Source organism: Nilaparvata lugens, unplaced genomic scaffold, assembly GCF_014356525.2.
Source record: "Nilaparvata lugens isolate BPH unplaced genomic scaffold, ASM1435652v1 scaffold927_1_2, whole genome shotgun sequence".
Classification (NCBI taxonomy): Eukaryota; Metazoa; Arthropoda; class Insecta; order Hemiptera; family Delphacidae; genus Nilaparvata; species Nilaparvata lugens.
This window is the reverse complement of record NW_024095023.1, coordinates 1-19,550: the sequence shown is the minus strand read 5'-3', so window position 1 is coordinate 19,550 and position 19,550 is coordinate 1. Positions and strand designations below refer to the sequence as shown.

The 19,550-nt window shown below is 31.4% G+C and overlaps 2 protein-coding genes across 3 annotated transcripts; both read right to left on the bottom strand.

The window, feature by feature from the left end:
• Positions 1–869: 869 nt before the first annotated feature.
• On the bottom strand, positions 870–13,487 carry LOC111064007 (cold shock domain-containing protein CG9705). Of its 2 annotated transcripts, none has more exons than XM_039419276.1 (3): positions 13,192–13,487; positions 12,107–12,229; positions 870–6,112 (listed from the first exon to the last, which is right to left on the bottom strand). In XM_039419276.1, exons 1-3 carry the CDS (start codon positions 13,314–13,316, stop codon positions 5,956–5,958), a joined length of 405 nt encoding a protein of 134 aa, XP_039275210.1. In that variant the 5' UTR covers positions 13,317–13,487; the 3' UTR covers positions 870–5,955. The 2 variants fall into 2 exon arrangements, with proteins under 2 accessions (XP_039275210.1, XP_039275209.1); XM_039419275.1 differs by lacking the exons at positions 12,107–12,229; positions 13,192–13,487 and adding exons at positions 8,465–8,587; positions 9,660–9,954.
• Positions 13,488–13,931: 444 nt separating this feature from the next.
• On the bottom strand, positions 13,932–16,523 carry LOC120349311 (the record flags this gene model as incomplete). The annotated part of the gene is given in 2 exon segments (XM_039419277.1): positions 13,932–15,304; positions 16,465–16,523. Coding segments are annotated over 2 exon segments (237 nt in total), but the record flags the coding sequence as incomplete, so codon positions are not given.
• Between the last annotated feature and the right edge of the window lie 3,027 nt (positions 16,524–19,550).

The window sequence follows — 19,550 nt, the reverse complement described above, 5'->3', positions numbered from 1 at the left end:
ATCTATGCAAAGTTTGATTTTAGATTCTCAAATTATCAGGCTTCAGATACAATTTAAACAAAAAGTTTGGAAAAGATTTAGCATGAGAATCTCTACAACTAATGTTCAGTAGCATTTTCACCTAAAATTGAAAATAAGCTCGAAATTCGAGAAAAATGTTATTTTTTCAATTGCAAACTGTTTGCAACTGTTGATTCTATTAAATGATTCACTATGAAGAGATAGCATACCTCATATGTCTCCAGCGTTATTGTCCTGTCACCAGCTGGCTAAGATCTTTGTTTATAAGTAGACTTGAGATGCGCGGGAACACTAGCGTCAGTTGATCAATTTTCATAACGGCAAGGAAAGTTGTGTGAGTGCGCCACACCAGATTTTTGGGAATATTTCCCTTAAATTCCCTGGGAATATTTCCTTGATCTCAAATTCCCGGGAATTTCACATCACTAGTTATAAGAATTTGAAGATGGGTGATTTTTCTGCTCTCAGAGTGGAAAGATGTTATGTTTAAGTGAATAACTCATCCTGTATTGTCTTTATAAATTCTATAAGGCTAGGACACATCAGTTAGTCAAAACAAGACTAGTCACGTTCAGTCACAATACTTCACATAGTTGCTTATGACGCAACTCACACTGATTAGTCATTGCAATTAGACATGTCTTCTCAAGCAACTATGTGGAGTATTGTTACTAAACGTGACTAGTCTTGACTAACTGGTGAGTGCCCAGCCTTAGATTAAACGGAGGTTAACAAACATCATCTGTTCGACATTATCTATCCAATCTAATAGAATTTTAAGAACGGAAAAAATCATGCGTCCAAAAATAGCTTGTATTGAGTTTCTATGACAAGAGAAATAACTACAATTTGCCAACAAAATATTTAATCAGTACATACAGGAAATAACAGATATCGATGACATTGTAATTTCATAGAAACAACTGAAACAAATGATATGATAACTTAACTGAACAACTGAAATGATAACTTAACAACGTATGTTAGAACTGTGCGATTTTTCATAGATTTCAATAGTTATTTTCCAAAATTTCATACAGCAACGGGAATGACAATAGGTCTTGTTCTATTTGATACTAGACAAATTATTTATCTCTTTTCTGAATAGGGCTACTTGTAATAAAAATAGAAAGGCTACTTTATAAAAATAAAACTTGAAAATGATCACTTGAAAATGACATTAATGTTCGAAACATGTTGTGATTAAATAATTCAAAAAGGGTACTGAGATTTTTATTTTCTTTCTATTTTTAGACAAATTATATACGTACTAGGCATGAGGGAATGAATTATTACAACTTTTGAGATAATCAAACTGAACTTAAAACATTTTTATTGGTGATTAATTCTAGAGATAAAACTATAATTAAATAATTATAGCTCTTTTATTGGTGAATCTTTCTTCAGTTTATCATATCATTAATAGTATTATCATTTTTTCATTATTATTTATTCATCATTTTCATGATAATTTAATGAAATGATTATATCTCACAATACAGGTGAAACATAAATAATGTGTGAAAAACGTGGTTGTTTTAAATCAACTTCAAGACTGATGAGTGAAAAGACGTGGCTGTTTTAATTCAACTTCAAGACTGATGAGTGAAAAGACGTGGTTGTTTTAATTCAACTTCAAGACTGATGAGTGAAAAGACGTGGTTGTTTTAATTCAACTTCAAGACTGATGAGTGAAAAGTCGTGGTTGTTTCAATTCAACTTCAAGACTGATGAGTTTAAATCTCAGAAATTAAATTAGAGATCAATTACTTAGAAAGGACACAGTATACTGAATATTATAATATAATATTTCGTTCTTTTATAATATATTTGGGGTTTTGAAAGTAGAATAAACTTCAGAAAAGTAAATGCTACAAATCTAAAGCTACAAAATATGGTTACAAAAATCAGTACGTTCACAGTCAAATATATAGGCCTATTGTATAAAGTCGTTGATTCAAAATCAGCACCTGATAATGTTGTTACAGATAATGTCATGTCTAAGAACAAGTGTAGTAGTCAGGTTAAAAATAAATTACAAATTGTGTGGTAATGTCAATAATTTGAAGAGTTTAATTAGAAGGCGTGATTAGATGTGGTTTCAAAACCCAGTGATTAGATAACCCACATTCACTACCTTACAACCTTGATTGATAAAATTAAATGAAAAATACTGTCTATCTAATATGCTTTTCATGAAAGTTCAGAGGATAATTAATTGAAGTTTAATATAAACGTTGTGTTAACTACTACGTACTAGAAAATCTAATTACAATATAAATCACTTTCAATGGAAGTCTGTTCTGCATGTAGCCTACAAGCACTCAACAGTTTGACAGTTTAGTTTGAAGAATTTATCTCAATAAAGATTATAAATTCATTTTTAATATATTATAGATTTATTTTCAAATTGGATTCATAAATGTGACATATCATCTGAATCCTTCCAAACGTTGAACCAGTGTTAAGTAATTAAAAACTATTTTCAATCTTTACAAAAGATTGGAATAATCAAAAGCCTAGAAGAAGTGAATATTTTACAAAACCAGCTTCGGATGGAATGCTTTTTGCAAGTTACAAGACAATACGATTTTTCAATATTATATTTGAAATTGTAAAATCATTTGCTGTGACTAATGTTAGGAAGATTTCAGTACTCAATCAAATTCAAGATTTTAATATTTAATATTGGATACGTTATTTGTCCCAAGGGTCATGTCCTATACAAGAGTTGATTTTAATAAAAATCTCAATAATATATCTGGCAACCAATAGGCTGAAAAAATTAATATATAACTAATTATCATCTCACAAAAGTGTAGATAAAAACTGATATACCAGTCTTTTTTACTGATTTAATATGTAAATATTCTTTATAAATTCGTATTTACGGCAATATCTTCTCAGTTCATGTAACTGTGTTAATAACTTATGAAACTATAATTAACTCTGTAATAAACTATTGTATGATAACTGTATTATTCATATAAAAATATGACGGAATCTTTTAAAAAGGCACCTTATTATTTTTGTGCAAGGAATGCGTTTCAGATTGGTCTTTCTATTATAAGTAGTGTTTAATGAAGTTCTACAATAGTTTACTCAGTGATTGTTAATAAACAATTAAAAATTGCATATAATTGAATGAAAACTTTGTATCACAAAAACAATAATTGACTTCCCGTGTAAACAATTACAACGATTATCATTCAAATCAATTTCAATTGTATTAATATTTTGAACTGCAATGCATTTTTATCATAACAAAGTTGCAAATAATTAAAAAATATAATTGAATAATGGAACGCTAAAAATGTCTTCGTTTAGAACACTACATTATAAAACAGTTGTTTCCTAGTTCAAATAATTTACTAATTAATTAGAACTTTGTTACTTTCAAACCAATTTAAACGATGTTATAAGCGACATAAACTACAATGCCATGCTGTTGTTAAATTTTGTAGTACCTAAATGATTCACGAATTTCAAGTTACAGGTTTGTATGCTGTGTGGAATAGTACTCATAATATCGTTGTTTGAATGATCTATTAAGTAGATACTAGCATAGAATAAGAATAGGGAAATTAGTACCTATGTTTTCTCTGATACGAGAGAGAGAAAAAAAGAGAGAGCATTTTCAAAAACAAATCTGTAAACATATTACGTATTATTCAATGCGTGAAAGCAGATTAAACAATATATTTTCAGCAGTAAAAATTGAATCTAGTTCAAATCAACAACAGCCGTATAAATATCACGTAGTAGTACAAATAAGATTTATCTGTCACGAATAATGAAATTATTAAAAACACTCAAGAAAATTATCTTTCTTATAGAACTTTGAAAATTGTTGTTCAAACTATGCCCAATTGAAAAATGATTTCTATTTGAAATTTGGTCTACAATTTTACAACAATTTGACGATCATGATTCCATATTAACATACCTATAAAATTCAACACAAATTATTGTAAATTGTATCATAGAGGAAATGCAGCTTAAAGCTATATTTTATCTATGATTGTTTATAGCGGAGGAAATTCAGTATCAAGTTATATTTCATTAGAACTCTTTCCCCACACACATACTTATCTATGTGGGAAAATTTCATACGTTTTTATATTCTTTTATTAAATAAAAAGACTAAGCAATTGTCAAAAACCACAGATTCATTAATAGTTGGAAAACCGGTTTCGGTTGTTACACCATTGTTAATCTCTGATAAACTGTTACCACAGATTTATAGTGTAAAACCAAACCAAATGCTACAACGACCGAAACCTGTCTTTCTAACTATCAATAAATCTGTGGTTTTTGACAATTTCTCAGTCTTTTTATTTAATATGAATAATTACCACAATATCAACTTCTCAACTACACAAAAAGTATTCTTTTATTCATGTACTGTAAACTGAATTTGTGAATAAAACTTCATTTTTATTTATTTGAAAATTAATTATCTAAATTAGTGAGATGAATAGCACAAGGTTACCTTATTTTTTCTCTCCCTATCATTTTTTACGATATAATCATTGTATGAATCAATAAAGTGAAGTATGTAATATTGTAGTTGGAAGAAAAATGTACATGCAATCCAAGTATATATTAGAAAACCAGCTAACTTGTATAAAACATCAAGGATACTACACTAATAAACTCATATTCAAAACCCTAACCCCCTAAGCATGATCATAACTTAATTGATATAACTGATACAAATAATAAACTAAATTCATGTTATAATCTTGAGTATTGTTTCACTTTTTTTGAAATTACAAATAGTTAGCAAAACACAAAAATTGAAGAGCATTCAATGGAGAACCTAAACAAAAAATAGTAGACAAAAATCAGTCTCACATTAGCGGTAACCAAATACATATAAAGTGTATGTTTTTTATGTGATGTTTCAAATTTTCCTCTAAAAAATATATTCCTATTAGATTAGATTCAAGTTGAGATGTAAAATGTGAATGTGAGAATATTTTAAATCCATTCTTGAAGACCAATAGCTACATGCAAATATTTGATGCAAACTTGAATGAAAATTTAATATCAAGGCTTCATAGAAAAGTTAAATTAATTCGCTCGGCGTGTATATTATTTTCCATTCCTAAAATTATTTGAAATAATGATCAACATTAATTAAATGGTTTAGAATGTATCATGGAGGAATAATAGCGTAAGTAGATATCCCATGGCATTTATGTCGTAACTTCTACTCAAGCCGATAGTCCACGTAGTTCTTTCCCTTGAAGCAGTGTGACACTAGTGGTCTCTCATATTGTGTCGTTCATACACTCTCACCCCAACAAAACAGTAAAAATCTACAATAATCGACAGTAATCGGCTTGAGATAACAGTAAAAGTTTCGACATAAACTCCCTATACCATGGGATATCTACTTACGCTATTGTTTCTCTATGATACAATCTAAACCAATACAAACTAAGAAATGCGTTTGATTATATATTATGCTAGAGTGGAATAATAACCTACTTTGACTTTAAATTGAAGAGTAGTCTATTACGACAATCCTTATTTGGATATAGAATCCTAATCAAATAGCAATTTTGACAGAGGCTGAGAATGTTAGTTAACTAAATTTTGGATACGGTACTCATAAATTCAATTAAATCCGAAATGGAAGAAACTTACCGAATGAGAAAACTATCCAAAATAGAAAAACTTATTAATAGGAAACTATACACTAGAAAATAAATCATATCTCAAGAGTTACATTGGGGTGAAATACATTGAATCCTCTTGAATTTCAAGAGTTATATATCTAGATGAAATACACTAGAACCCTCTTGAAATTCAAGACTTACATTGATATGAAATACAGTGAACCCCTCCAAAAACCACAATTTCTGTTAGATTATTGATGGAACGCATGCGTACTGTAGGTTTGGAAATACCGTGGAAGGGGGCTGACTAATTAAAATCAGGACACGCCCACCGCTTATGGACTTCTGGAGTCAAATTGACGATTTCCACATGAACAGCCTGGAATTTTTCCATTTTCGGGGGCAGAGGACAAAGCCGGTATTTCACTTCATCACCAGGCATCGGAACAATCTCGCCATCAATGCTGCAACAGGACGAAATGAAACATTGATGAGTTGAACTGATCATTCACAATTTAATCACCTTGAATTGTATCATAATGAAAAGATAGCATCTGAAGATATCCTATGGTATAGGTCGTTCATATGCTGATAGTGAATGTTTTTGTGATTTTTCTGGCTTCAAATTTATCAAGTTTTTCAATATTTTTCAATTTATTAATGCATTTTCAAGTGTAATAATAATTTGTTTCATCTTTCTGATCAACCGAGATACAAAATTTTTAGTATAATGTATATTTGGACTGTAAATTTTTGTGATCTTTATAAAAGTGTTTTCATAACCTCATTTGGACTATTTTTATCAAAGTTAGGGAGAGGAACAGTTTTGGGTTTATCCTGTTGATTCTCTCCCAATCATTGATTTGATGTTGTGATTAAGGAATGTAATAAATGTAAATGTTCCAAATTTCAAGCCGATTTTTTTCAACTCACGCCGATTACTGTTGTCTACTGTCAATGTTGGTTTGAAATTTCTTCCTGGTGACTCTTGGGAGTATAGGAAATCGTCAAATGTAAAAATATATCGTACAATTATCACTTTTTTGGCCGGGTGAGAGTGTAAGAACGGTACAATTTTTTTCGTGAATCTGAGTGACGCTGGTAGTCTCTAATGATTGCCAGCGTCACATAGCTTCACGAAAAAACTACTCCGACTATCGGCTTGAGTTGAAGTGGAAATTGGAACATAAACGCTCTACACCATGAGCTATCTTGCTATTTTTTTCTCTGTGGTATCACCATAAATGATACAGTATCACCATAAATGATACAGTATCACCACAACATGATACAGTATCAACACACATGGTACACTATCAACAAAACATGATACAGTATCATCTCAACTTGATGCACAACACTATAAATTGATACAAAACTTCCAAACTTTGAATGAATTCTACAAACCATGGGATATCTTACATTTATGTTATATCTTCAACCGATTGTCGGCCGAGATTTAGAATTCGTTGTCTTCTTATGATATCTTTTCTCTACTAGTAGTTCAGTGAACAGTAGACCTCACGCAGTATTCTCATCCACAAGTACCTGATTGAAACTATAGACCTTATTGACCGAGCGAAGTGAGGTCTAAGATTCAAGTCGACAATTTCGCATTTCTCTTACAGTTTAAATGTTAAAATATTTAAATGTTTATATGTTGCGCATTCACGGCGAAACGCAGTAATAGATTTTCATGAAATTTGACAGGTATGTTCCTTTTTTAATTGCGCGTCGACGTATATACAAGGTTTTTGGAAATTTCGCATTTCAAGGATAATATAAAAGGAAAAAGGAGCCTCCTTCATACGCCAATATTAGACTAAGAATCAGACTGTAGAATTATTCATCATAAATCAGCTGACAAGTGATTACACATATGTGTGGAGAAGCCAGTCTATTGCTGTATTTCCATAAGGCCTATAGTTTCAATCAGGTACTTGTGGATGAGAATACTGCGTGAGGTCTACTGTTCACAGATTACTAGTATTAACAGTTTGTATTTGCTCATGCAATAGACCCCAGGAGGCAGTTTGTTAAAGAACTTCAGGGCAGGAATCCTATAACTGGCCTCCGATCAGTGGAGACTTCTCCTGGGGACAACCAACAGCTCATTGTGCCTGGTGTTGTGTTATAGTGAGGTCCACGTTATAATGGCAGTGTTTGATTGACATTGGTGTTGCTATCCTTGTCTATCATCCTTGTATCATCTTCCTATATTGAGGTCCACGTTATAATGGCAGTATTTGATTGAAATTGGTGTTGCTATCCTTGTCTATCATCTTTGTATCATCTTCCACGTTATAATGGATGTCACTAAGGGGCTAAGGGCAGTCAGAGAATACGGTATCATATCAACATACACCACACACAAGTTTCAAGAAACCTGATTCAAAGATAATGCACTTGAGTGAACGATGATATAAAATTAGAAAACAGGTTCCAAGTTCAAAACTTCTCACTGTTTTCTCCAAGAGACTTTTCAGTTCAAATTTGTGATTTAATATTTGGCCACTGGATTGCTATGAAATATAACAAATTCCATTGTTTTCTTCTTACTCCGATTTTGAGATTGAATCCTTAGGCTCAACTCACACTTACGCGACTCAGGTCGAGAAGAGACTCGACTCTAGTCGAGAGCATGTGTTTCCAAATGGTGACACTCAGACTAGTCGACTCTAGTCTCCACGACTGTCACCATTTGGAAACACATTCTGTCGACTAGAGTCGAGTCTCTTCTCGACCTGAGTCGCGTAAGTGTGAGTTGAGCCTTAGACACTAGAGTGCTCTAGAATATTGAGGTATTTTTTACTTACTCAGATATGTGGACGAATACATCGTCACCTCCAGATTTCGGAGTAATGAAACCGTGACCTTTGGACCTGCTGAAGCTCTTCACTATTCCAGTTTCCAGTGGATTCAGTAATGCCCTAGCTGACCTGAAATTGGAATAATTTAATAAAAATAATCTTAATTAGCCTATCAAGTATGATATCAGATAATCAGCGTTCCAGTGGATTCAGTAATGCCCTAGCTGACCTGAAATTGGAATAATAATAAAAATAATCTTAATTCTCAAGTATGATATCAGATAATCAGCGTTTTGACCACTTGGTATAATGAATAGTTCGAGATTTTACTTAGTGTGGGTTCAATGGTACAACCTTGTATCATTATAAATTTTCTCTATAATCTCTAAATTTTCTCTTAGTATGGGTTCAACGCTACAATTTTTCATCATTAGCCTATAAATTCTTTCTATAAATAATACGTACCGCAGTTACAATAAAAGTTTTGCAAAGTACTTCAATAAAATTACGATCATTTCAGTTGTATTGATCAATTAATTACTTTATTCAATGATAAAGATAGGCAAATCATTCTGTTCAGTTCATTAAAACATTCAATATTGTTGTAATGATGGATTTCTGCTCAATCTGTTTTGATAATTATTAGCTTAATATAATTGACTAGCCAAGCCATGAACTAACGGAATTTAATGAAAGTTCCTCGTAACAGGAAAGAGCCCAATGATGATTCGTGATTAATTTGCTCAACTTTGAACGGTCTTACTTGTAACTCAATCAATCTTGATTATAACTCAATCAATATTACAATAAATAATATAATTGAATCAACTATTAATTATTGTTAGGTTTGAAACTAAGATTTACAATTAAGTTTGTAGCCTATAGCATAGAAAACTGTTTACTCAGTCTATGCCTAAGCTATAGTGTCAAACAACAAGGAAATAGTATCACATCAATACGTATTAGTTTATTGTGCAAATACCAATAGCCGATTCTGTTGATGTAATCAATCAAGTCACGTTTCTTTTGGTCAAGGACAATCAACAATAATATTATTAGAATTACCTCATCAAGTTGATACCAGGCTAGAAGTGTTGAATTGAAAGTTGGACTAAGCTTACAATAGGAAACAGAAAGTTTACAGCTTGAAGAAATAACAAAAATTGACAATAATTATAAATAAATGCAACAAAATACTTACGTTGAGTTTGTTCTAGTTCTCCTAGTAATAATTGGGCTAGGCACGTGTAATCTAGGACTTCCTTCAGGAGTGGAAACCGGTGATGAATGTTGAGTGTCCAATTTTGGAATGCGCAGTGGTTCCATTTTACTACCAAATTTAAATTAAAGCTGGTTTTTATGAATAAAAACCGTGTCGACAGAGAGAGCAAACTAATTAAAATGTTTACAAGAAGATTGAATAATTTTCAGAATAACCTTATCCTAGAAAAGCAGACTCACGAGAACAATAATACCCCTTCCACAGCAAAACACAACTGGCAAAATCATATGGCTTGTCTACAAGTAGCCTTCAAGAGTGCCAACCAATGAAACATTACTTATTCAATGTTATTATAACAAAATAATTATTGTTATCAATGATATTATTTCCTTTTAATATAATATATTCCAGCTGATTATATATTTATTTGTTGATTTATTGATACCTGTCTAGATTTTTCCAAAACTGATTAAATAAATGTACGCACAGTTTGTCATGTAGCCTATGGCGGAAGAGCACCAGTTTTGAATAGGCTCATTTGTTTTATCTTTATGAATTACAGTAACTTTAATTGAAAACCCCTGATAATAGACTGTATTTTCATGATATTATGACTAGTTACTATCCTTATAACATAATATAAATGTAAATGAAAAATTTCAACATTTTATAATAGTTATAAGTATAATAAAAAATTATGGCCAATTATTGTATTAACCCTTAAGTACTGGCGCGGTTTTTTGAGACACTACTACTGGCGCGGGGGTCTGGTAGACCCCCATCAAATTTTCTCTCTAATATTGAAAAATTTTTTTTCATCAAACTAGGCTGGTTATCTCAATCTCTAGACTGTTTGGAATGGTTTTACCATGAATAAAAAGGATATATACCAGAACTATCAATAATTTTGGTATTTATTCAAAACTGTGTAAAATTTTCAAAAAATGTAGTGATTTTTGGTAAAAATGACAGAAACAGTTTATTTAACACTTTTAATATAATTTCAAATCAACACTCATAAATTCATTCACATTACAAATTATGAATCAAAATTTGCGGGGAGGAACAGTTTCAGGCTGTGCCTGTTGATCCTCCCCCAAATTATTTTTATAATATTGTGTATTATCATAGAGAAACAATAGCCTAAGTAGATATCCCATGGTATGTGGCGTTTATGTCGCAACCTTTACTGTTATCTCAAGCCGATTACTGTTGATTATTGTCTAATTTTACTGTTTTGTTGGGGTGAAAGTGTATGAATGGCACAATATGAGAGACTACCAGTGTCACACAGCTTCACGGGAAAGAGTTACATGAACTAGCGGCTTGAGATAACAGTAAAAGTTGCGATATAAACGCCCTATACCATGGGATACCTACTTATGCTATTTTTCTCTATGGTATTATTGAATCACTGAAAGAATAAAAGAATATAATATGCCTTGTCACAAAGCAGCTTATTAGGTTCTCTTGAAGGCCGCCTCATCCGACTGCTTCACACCAAGGCTCTGTTGCATGAGAAAATACAAGCTAATATTTGTGTAGTTCCCTATTTTGATAACCAGATGACTACTAATATTAATAGTTTGTATTTGCCCATGAAATAGGCCCCAGGAGGCGGCTTGTTGAAGAACTTCAGGGCAGAAATCCTAAAACTGGCCTCCGATCAGTGGAGACCTCTCCTGGGGACAACCAACACCTCATTGTGCCTGGTGTTGTGTTATTGTGAGGTCCACGTTATAATGGCAGTGTATGATTGACATTGGTGTTGCTATCCTTGTCTATCATCCTTGTATCATCTTCCTATAGTAAGGTCCACGTTATAATGGCAGTATTTGATTGAAATTGGTGTTGCTATCCTTGCCTATCATCCTCCTATTATCCTTGTCTATCATCTTTGTAACATCTTCTACGTTATAATGAATGTCACTTAGGGCAGTCAGAAAATACGGTATCATAATTATCAACATACACCAAACACAAGTTTCAAGAAACCTGATTCAAAGATAATGCACTTGAGTGAACGATGATATAAAATTAGGAAACAGGTTCCAAGTTGAAAACTTCTCACTGTTTTCTCTAAGAGACTTTTCAGTTCAAGTTTGTGATTTAATTTTTGGCCACTGGATTGCTATACAATCTAACAAATTCCATTGTTTTCTTCTTACTCCGATTTCGAGATTGAATCCTTAGGCTCAACTCACACTTATGCGACTCAGATCGAGAAGAGACTCGACTCTAGTCTGTGTTTCCAAATGGTGACACTCAGACCAGTCGACTCTAGTCTCCGCGACTGTCACCATTTGAAAACACATGCTCTCGACTAGAGTCGAGTCTCTTCTCGACCTGAGTCGCATAAGTGTGAGTTGAGCCTTAGACACTAGAGTGCTATAGAATCTATAAAAGTTGAGGAACTTTCTACTTACTCAGATATGTGGACGAATACATCGTCACCTCCAGATTTCGGAGTAATGAAACCGTGACCTTTGGACCTGCTGAAGCTCTTCACTATTCCAGTTTCCAGTGGATTCAGTAATGCCCTAGCTGACCTGAAATTGGAATAATAATAAGAATAATCTTAATTCTCAAGTATGATATTAGATAATCAGCGTTTCAACCACTTGGTATAATGAATAGTTCGAGATTTTACTTAGTGTGGGTTCAATGGTACAACCTTGTATCATTATAAATTTTCTCTATAATCTCTAAATTTTCTCTTAGTATGGGTTCAACGCTACAATTTTTCATCATTATAAATTCTTTCTATAAATAATAGGATACGTACCGCAGTTACAATAAAAGTTTTGCAAAGTACTTCAATAAAATTACGATCATTTTAGTTGTATTGATCAATTAACTACTTCATTCAATGATACAGATGATCATTCTTTTCAGTTCATTAAAACATTCAATATTGTTGTAATGATGGATTTGTGCTCAATCTGTTTTGATAATTATTAGCTTAATATAATTGACTAGCCAAGCCATGAACTAACAGAATTTAATGAAAGTTCCTCGTAACAGAAAAGAGCCCAATGATGATTCGTGATTAATTTGCTCAACTTTGAAATGTCTTACTTGTAACTCAATCAATCTTAATTATAACTCAATCAATATTACAATAAATAATATAATTGAATCAACTATTAATTATTGTTAGGTTTGAAACTAAGATTTACAATTAAGTTTGTAGCCTATAGCATAAAAAACTGTTTATTCAGTCTATACCTAAGCTATAGTGTAAAACAACAAGGAAATAGTATCACATCAATACGTATTAGTTAATTGTGCAAATACCAATAGCCGATTCTGTTGATGTAATCAATCAAGTCACGTTTCTTTTCGTCAAGGACAATCAACAATAATATTATTAGAATTACCTCATCAAGTTGATCAGGCTAGAAGTAACTTGAATTGTAACTTGGACTACAATGGGCAAACGAGAAGTTTACAGCTTGAAGAAATAACAAAAATTGACAATAATTATGAATAAATGCAACAAAATACTTACGTTGAGTTTGTTCTAGTTCTCCTAGTAATAATTGGACTAGGCACGTGTAATCTAGGACTTCCTTCAGGAGTAGAAACCGGTGAAGAATGTTGTGTGTCCAATTTTGGAATGCGCAGTGGTTCCATTTTACTACCAAATTTGAATTAAAGCTGGTTCTTTTATGAATAAGAATCGTGTCGCCAGAGAGAGCAAACTAATTATAATGTTTACTAGAAGATTGAATAATTTTCAGAATAACCTTATCCTAGAAAAGCAGACTCACGAGAACAATAATACCCCTTCCACAGCAAAACACAACTGGCAAAATCATATGTCTTGTCTACAAGAAACCTTCAAGAGTGCCAACCAATGGAACATTACTTATTTGATGTTATTATAACAAAATAATTATTGTTATCAATGATATTATTTCATTTTATGTTGATTTTCAGCTGATAATATATTTATTTGTTGATTTATTGATACCTGTCTAGATTTTTCCAAAACTGATTAAATAAATGTACGCACAGTTTGTCATGTAGCCTATGGCGGAAGAGCGCCAGTTTTGAATAGGCTCATTTGTTTTATCTTCATGAATTACATTAACTTTAATTGAAAACCCCTGATAATAGACTGTATTTTCATGATATTATGAGTAGTTACTAACCTTATAACATAATATAAATGTAAATAAAAAATTTCAACATTTTATAATAGTTATAAGTGTAATAAAAAATTATGGCCGATTATTGTATTAACCCTTAAGTACTGGAGCGGTTTTTTGAGACACTACTACTGGCGCGGGGGTCTGGTAGACCCCCATCAAATTTTCTCTCTAATTAATTGAAAATTTTTTTTCATCAAACTAGGCTGGTTATCTCAATCTCTAGACTGTTTGGAATGGTTTTACCATGAATAAAAATGATATATACCAGAACTATCAATAATTTTGGTATTTATTCAAAACTGTGTAAAATTTTCAAAAAAATGTAGTGATTTTTGGTAAAAATGACAGAAAAAGTTCATTTACCTAATGATTCTTACTTAGGAACAATGGAACTTACGGTACTAAAAAAATACTATTTCTTGAATTTTGATGGTAGTTTGCTTTATTTTTCCATCTAAAGTCACTAGAATTTCGTCTATGTAGGCTAGAAATAAGCTAATTCTTGGTGCAGATCAAAATACTCATTTATAAACATATGAAATTAATATAACTTATTAGTACCTATATTCTTATATCAGTATATTATAATTTTTATCGCATATTAGACTAAAATATTAGACTATCATGGTCAGAAGCAGTAAAATGATCCTGTTCATCATCTGAAGCTGTCTCACTAAGAATGTTTTCATCATCACTAAACTCTTAAAATAGGAACTTCTTAACTCTGGCTTCATTCAAATCTTCTAGATTCATTTTTAGAACTTTAAAAAGTAATAAAAAATATGAAATAAGTATTACTTCAAATTCCAATGTTAATTAATTTTGAATAAAAAACATCGCAAAAAAGAAACACATTCACTGGCGCGGGGGTCTGGTGACACCCCAGTCACTTTTATCACTTACAAAAACGCAGTGCAATGTTTACAAACAGGCGAAAACTAGTTTAGAGGGTGACTAATGAACCAACTTGAAGATATTAAGGAGCTGAGCAGTGCAACCAACACAGGCCAGTCACCATCACAAAATTTACCTCTCTGGGGGTCTGTGAGCACCCCGCGCCAGTACTTAAGGCTTAAACAAAAATAATGATAAATGCAGTACAGTAATGTATTGAAAGAAATCAATGTAGGATGTAGGTAATTGATTATTGTACACATTTCTTTGAAATATCTTATCATTCACATACATTTATACACACATTCTGAATAAAGGAAATGGACCAGATCCATTTCAAAAAACTTCAAACATTATTAGTCTATTCTCATTATACACTAACACTATAAAATTCTCTATAAATATCTTCTCAGCGAATACAAGAGTATAGAAAATCCTACAAACAGAGACAACTGCATAGTAGACAATAGAAGCTTCTCGTTTCCGTATAAATAGTTATCAGTAGAAAATATTCCAAAAACATTCAGAAGTGATGTTGCCCCATAAACTGGAGACATTTGAAGCTCCCAAAATCTGAAAAATATTTAAACGAATCCTCATAAAAACAATCATAATTAATTATTGATGTTTTTATTCACATAGCCTCATTGAGAATATAATCATTGATTTAAAAATTAAATGATGAGTGGGTACAAAACTTCTTCAATAAAAGTTTAGACAACTATTTTTCTAATGATAATTAGCATGATGTAAGGAATAATTTCCTACATCTTCCATTGAGAACTAAAATAAATGTATGCAAGCTACTGAATGTCTGTAAACTTAGGTAGACCTGATTTACTAAAATAATTGAAACTTAATGCTCCATGGTGCACCAACATTATTATATTATTATTTATTTTATTTATTTATCCATTTTCTTTACATACAAAGGCTCACAGAAATCCATAAAGAGCCTTATTTACACAAGTAAATGAAACAACAATTTAACATTATAAAATATAGTAAATAAAATAAAAGAAAGCATATTATAGAAGAGTTGCAAGAATATAAAATGCGTGATGATTTCTTGATCCATTCCGAGCTGCTTTGTATAAACACACTTTTTCTATGTATTTTAACACGACATGCAGTCTATTATTAAGTAAATATTAAAAACTTTTACTTACTGACTGGAGTACTTTCGATTGCCTGGCAATCATTTTCAACAGTCACTTCAACAGACTGTTGAAAATGATTGCCAGGCAATCGAAAGTACTCCAGTCAGTAAGTAAAAGTTTTTAATATTTACTTAATAATAGACTGCATGTCGTGTTAAAATACATAGAAAAAGTGTATAAAATGCGTCTTCCACGATCATTTATTGGACTTGGAATTCACTTGTAGAATGTAGCTAACCCATTTTCTAGTATAATTTACACTATTGACAGAGATATTGTGGAATTCCTCCATATTAAGGTAAAATAAAAAATATATTGTCAGTCTTTTGGTTAGTCTAACCAAAAAGACCACTGAAGATGATGCCTTGGTGCATTGACACTTAAGTTTAGCTCAAATAAACTATGTGGAAGTGACAACATCGTTTTTATTTCACCTCATTTTATTTCCTGGTACACATACACTACAAATACCCTAATTATTTTCCAAGTAGAAATAATCCTAAACCATGTCAAAGCACACAATTATTTATGAGTTATTCTGTTCCTATAATAATACTGGAAATAGTAACTTACCTTGGCAAGTCTGACTTTGGTTTATAGACATGGAACTTCACAGATGACTTGAGAGTGAAAAAGTTCCTTTGAGTAGTATTCGATAAGTCGAAGATCCATGTTTCTTCCAAGTAACTGAAAGAAAATAAAGCACCATTTATCAAGTTTGATTACAGTTTCTTTTTTTAATTCTAATAGAGATCATCTGACTTTCATCAAGCACATTTTATTCTAAGAGAAATATTGTTTCCCTCACTTATACAAATTACAACAATTTGCTTGCTCAAATGGCAATAAAGTAATTCAAATTTCCTTTTATTATATGTTTTGTTTTTAAAAAAACTTGTTTTCTATGATTTCCTTTAATTGATTCAATGTTGACTCAAATGATTCCTACTTATTCAATTATACATAAAAACAATTCCTCAAAATAATTGGGGAAGAACCAACAGGCACAGCCAAAAACGGTTTCTTCCTCGAATTTCAATTTCATAGACTAGTCTGGAAAGTAGTTCATGTTTTATTGAATCAAAGATTTATTTGAAATAAAAGGAATTAATTTTATTGATTGATGAATTATTATATTGATAAATTCATTATAGTTTTCAATAACCATGTAGTTTGAACAGGAATTATAATAATTATTTTGATGAAGACTTCCTAGTTATCTCATGATGATATTATCGATATTTCATAATGATGGCAGCTAGGGAAGTACCGTACCTAATCAATATCATTTGGAAATATTTATTGCTATACTATATCAGGATGAAGAGATAAGCCTATATATATGCACCAACTGTGTAACTTCAAATCAGTTCCATCCAAGCTCCTTTTGCTGGAGAGAAAAAGCGGAGGTTCCCAATATTAAACCACCTATTATGCACTTTGAAATAATATTCATTCTGATCACATTCAATGTGCCTATACTGCTATGTACAATACTTTTCAAATAAGAGTAAACAATGTCGTAAATAGGTGATTATAGTAAACAACTGTAGTGAGATCAACATCAATAAAGAGTTTTTGGTTTGCTATCGTTAACCCTTGTCTTTTATTGGACAAGAACAGAAAATATAACTCCATCCTTTATTCACAACTCCGCACCATTGCCAAATTGCCAATAATGTTTGTAGACTATGTAGAAATAGATTAAATACGATACCAGAGTAATCCCAATTATAAAAATATTTAAGGTGGTAAATCTTGAATAATATGATCCATCACGAACTGCTAAAGTTTACAGTATGCAAGTCTTCATTTCAGTGTTAAAACTTGATGAGTGTAGCCAGCATTGTATCATTATATTCTCAATTGATAAAATAGAATTAAAAATGGAAAATTGATCATTATTTAGAAGAATCAACATTATAATAGATCAGATTATTGGGATAAAGTGAAATGTATTGAATACTTATTGACATGGGCTACTTTCAAATTAATCTTATAGCACCCTTTATTTTTAAAAACTTTAAAATAGTTGAACAACTAGTTTCGGTTTACACCATCTTCAGGTGTAACTAGTTGTTCAACTATTTATTAAAAATTTTTAAAAAAATTGTTCAACTTTAGTTTATTAAAAAATAGTTGAATAACTAGTTACACCTGAAGATGGTGTAAACCGAAACTAGTTGTTCAACTATTTTAAAGTTTTTAAAAATAAAGGGTGCTATAAGATTTATTTTGGTTTATTAAATGTATTGCTATATCTAAAAGGATCAAATATACTGGGATCAGTACTATCATACTATCATACTATCATAGTATCATACTATTACATTCACATAGGCCTACTATATACTATAGCAGTGTTAATTTTAATACTTCGCACTACGGTAGAACAGGATAGCATGAGTAAGAAACGACATAGTTCATTCTTTGGAAAGGCAGGAAAAATACGCACCTCCATCGTTTATTTAACACACACACACACAAAACAGCTGTTGTCATTGCTAACATAGAAAAAACAATGTACGGTATTTGAATTTGAATAATATAATATAATATAAAGTAATAGTTCAATAATATTAACTCACTATTATTTTCTAACAAGCAGTAGCCTACTATAGGCTACTTAAATCACAGCTATCTACTTCAGAAGGTGACAACAATGTTCTCCTATGAAATCCATTGACTTTGAGAGGTGCATTTAACTAGTATGAGTTTTTCAAATTCAATTTCTGCAACGCACATAGATTTTGGACGTACGACTTTTTGTTGTCCTTATGAGTTTGATTTAATTTGTTCTGTTAGTCAAGAATGTTTATGATTAGGATAGCAACTCCTATTTATATGAGTAGCCTACTTGCTCAAGAACAAATAATAAAACTATTTGATTTGATATATGAATTCTATTAGATTGAAAAGATTACGTTTGTCAAGTTCCATCTGATAGAATCCATAAGGACGTAAAAAAACATACATTCAAAAATCGTTGTGTGTGTAACCACTACCACCTAAATTTACCTGTAAATCTAGGAGGTAATGATGTAACTGGCTTTACTTGACATGGACAACACATGTACTCGACATGTACTTACATAATGCATACAGTACAGTACAAAATATAATGAATATGATAGTGTGATATGAGATATGATAGGAGATATTTTATAATCAATACCCACACTTGACATGATTGTAACGGGTGGAGGAATTGATAACACTACCCCACTCTCGACATCATTTGTAACGGTGGGAGGCCAAGGGGACTTTGTTAGCCCCACATTTTGTAAGAAAGGAAATTTATAATAATTGCTTTGAAAATCTCCACTCAACTGTTTAAATTATTTGAATCCACGGTTGGGAGCTTTGGATGGATTCGTTCATGCAAATTCCAAGATTTTCACTATTTCTTAACAACACCTGTTTTAGCAACAAGTAACTTATCACGAGCCAGGAACGTAGAATAAAAGATTTTGTATAAATGCTACTGACATTAATTTATTAGTTGTATTCAAACATAAAATAATCGGTCATCTTTGAAATTATGTTACATTCATTCATAATCTTCACTGTAAACAATACGGCTATTTATCCAATTACTTCTTGTTTCAAAATTACAACATAAAAAAATTTAATTTCAAACAATATTTCTCAAATTTGGA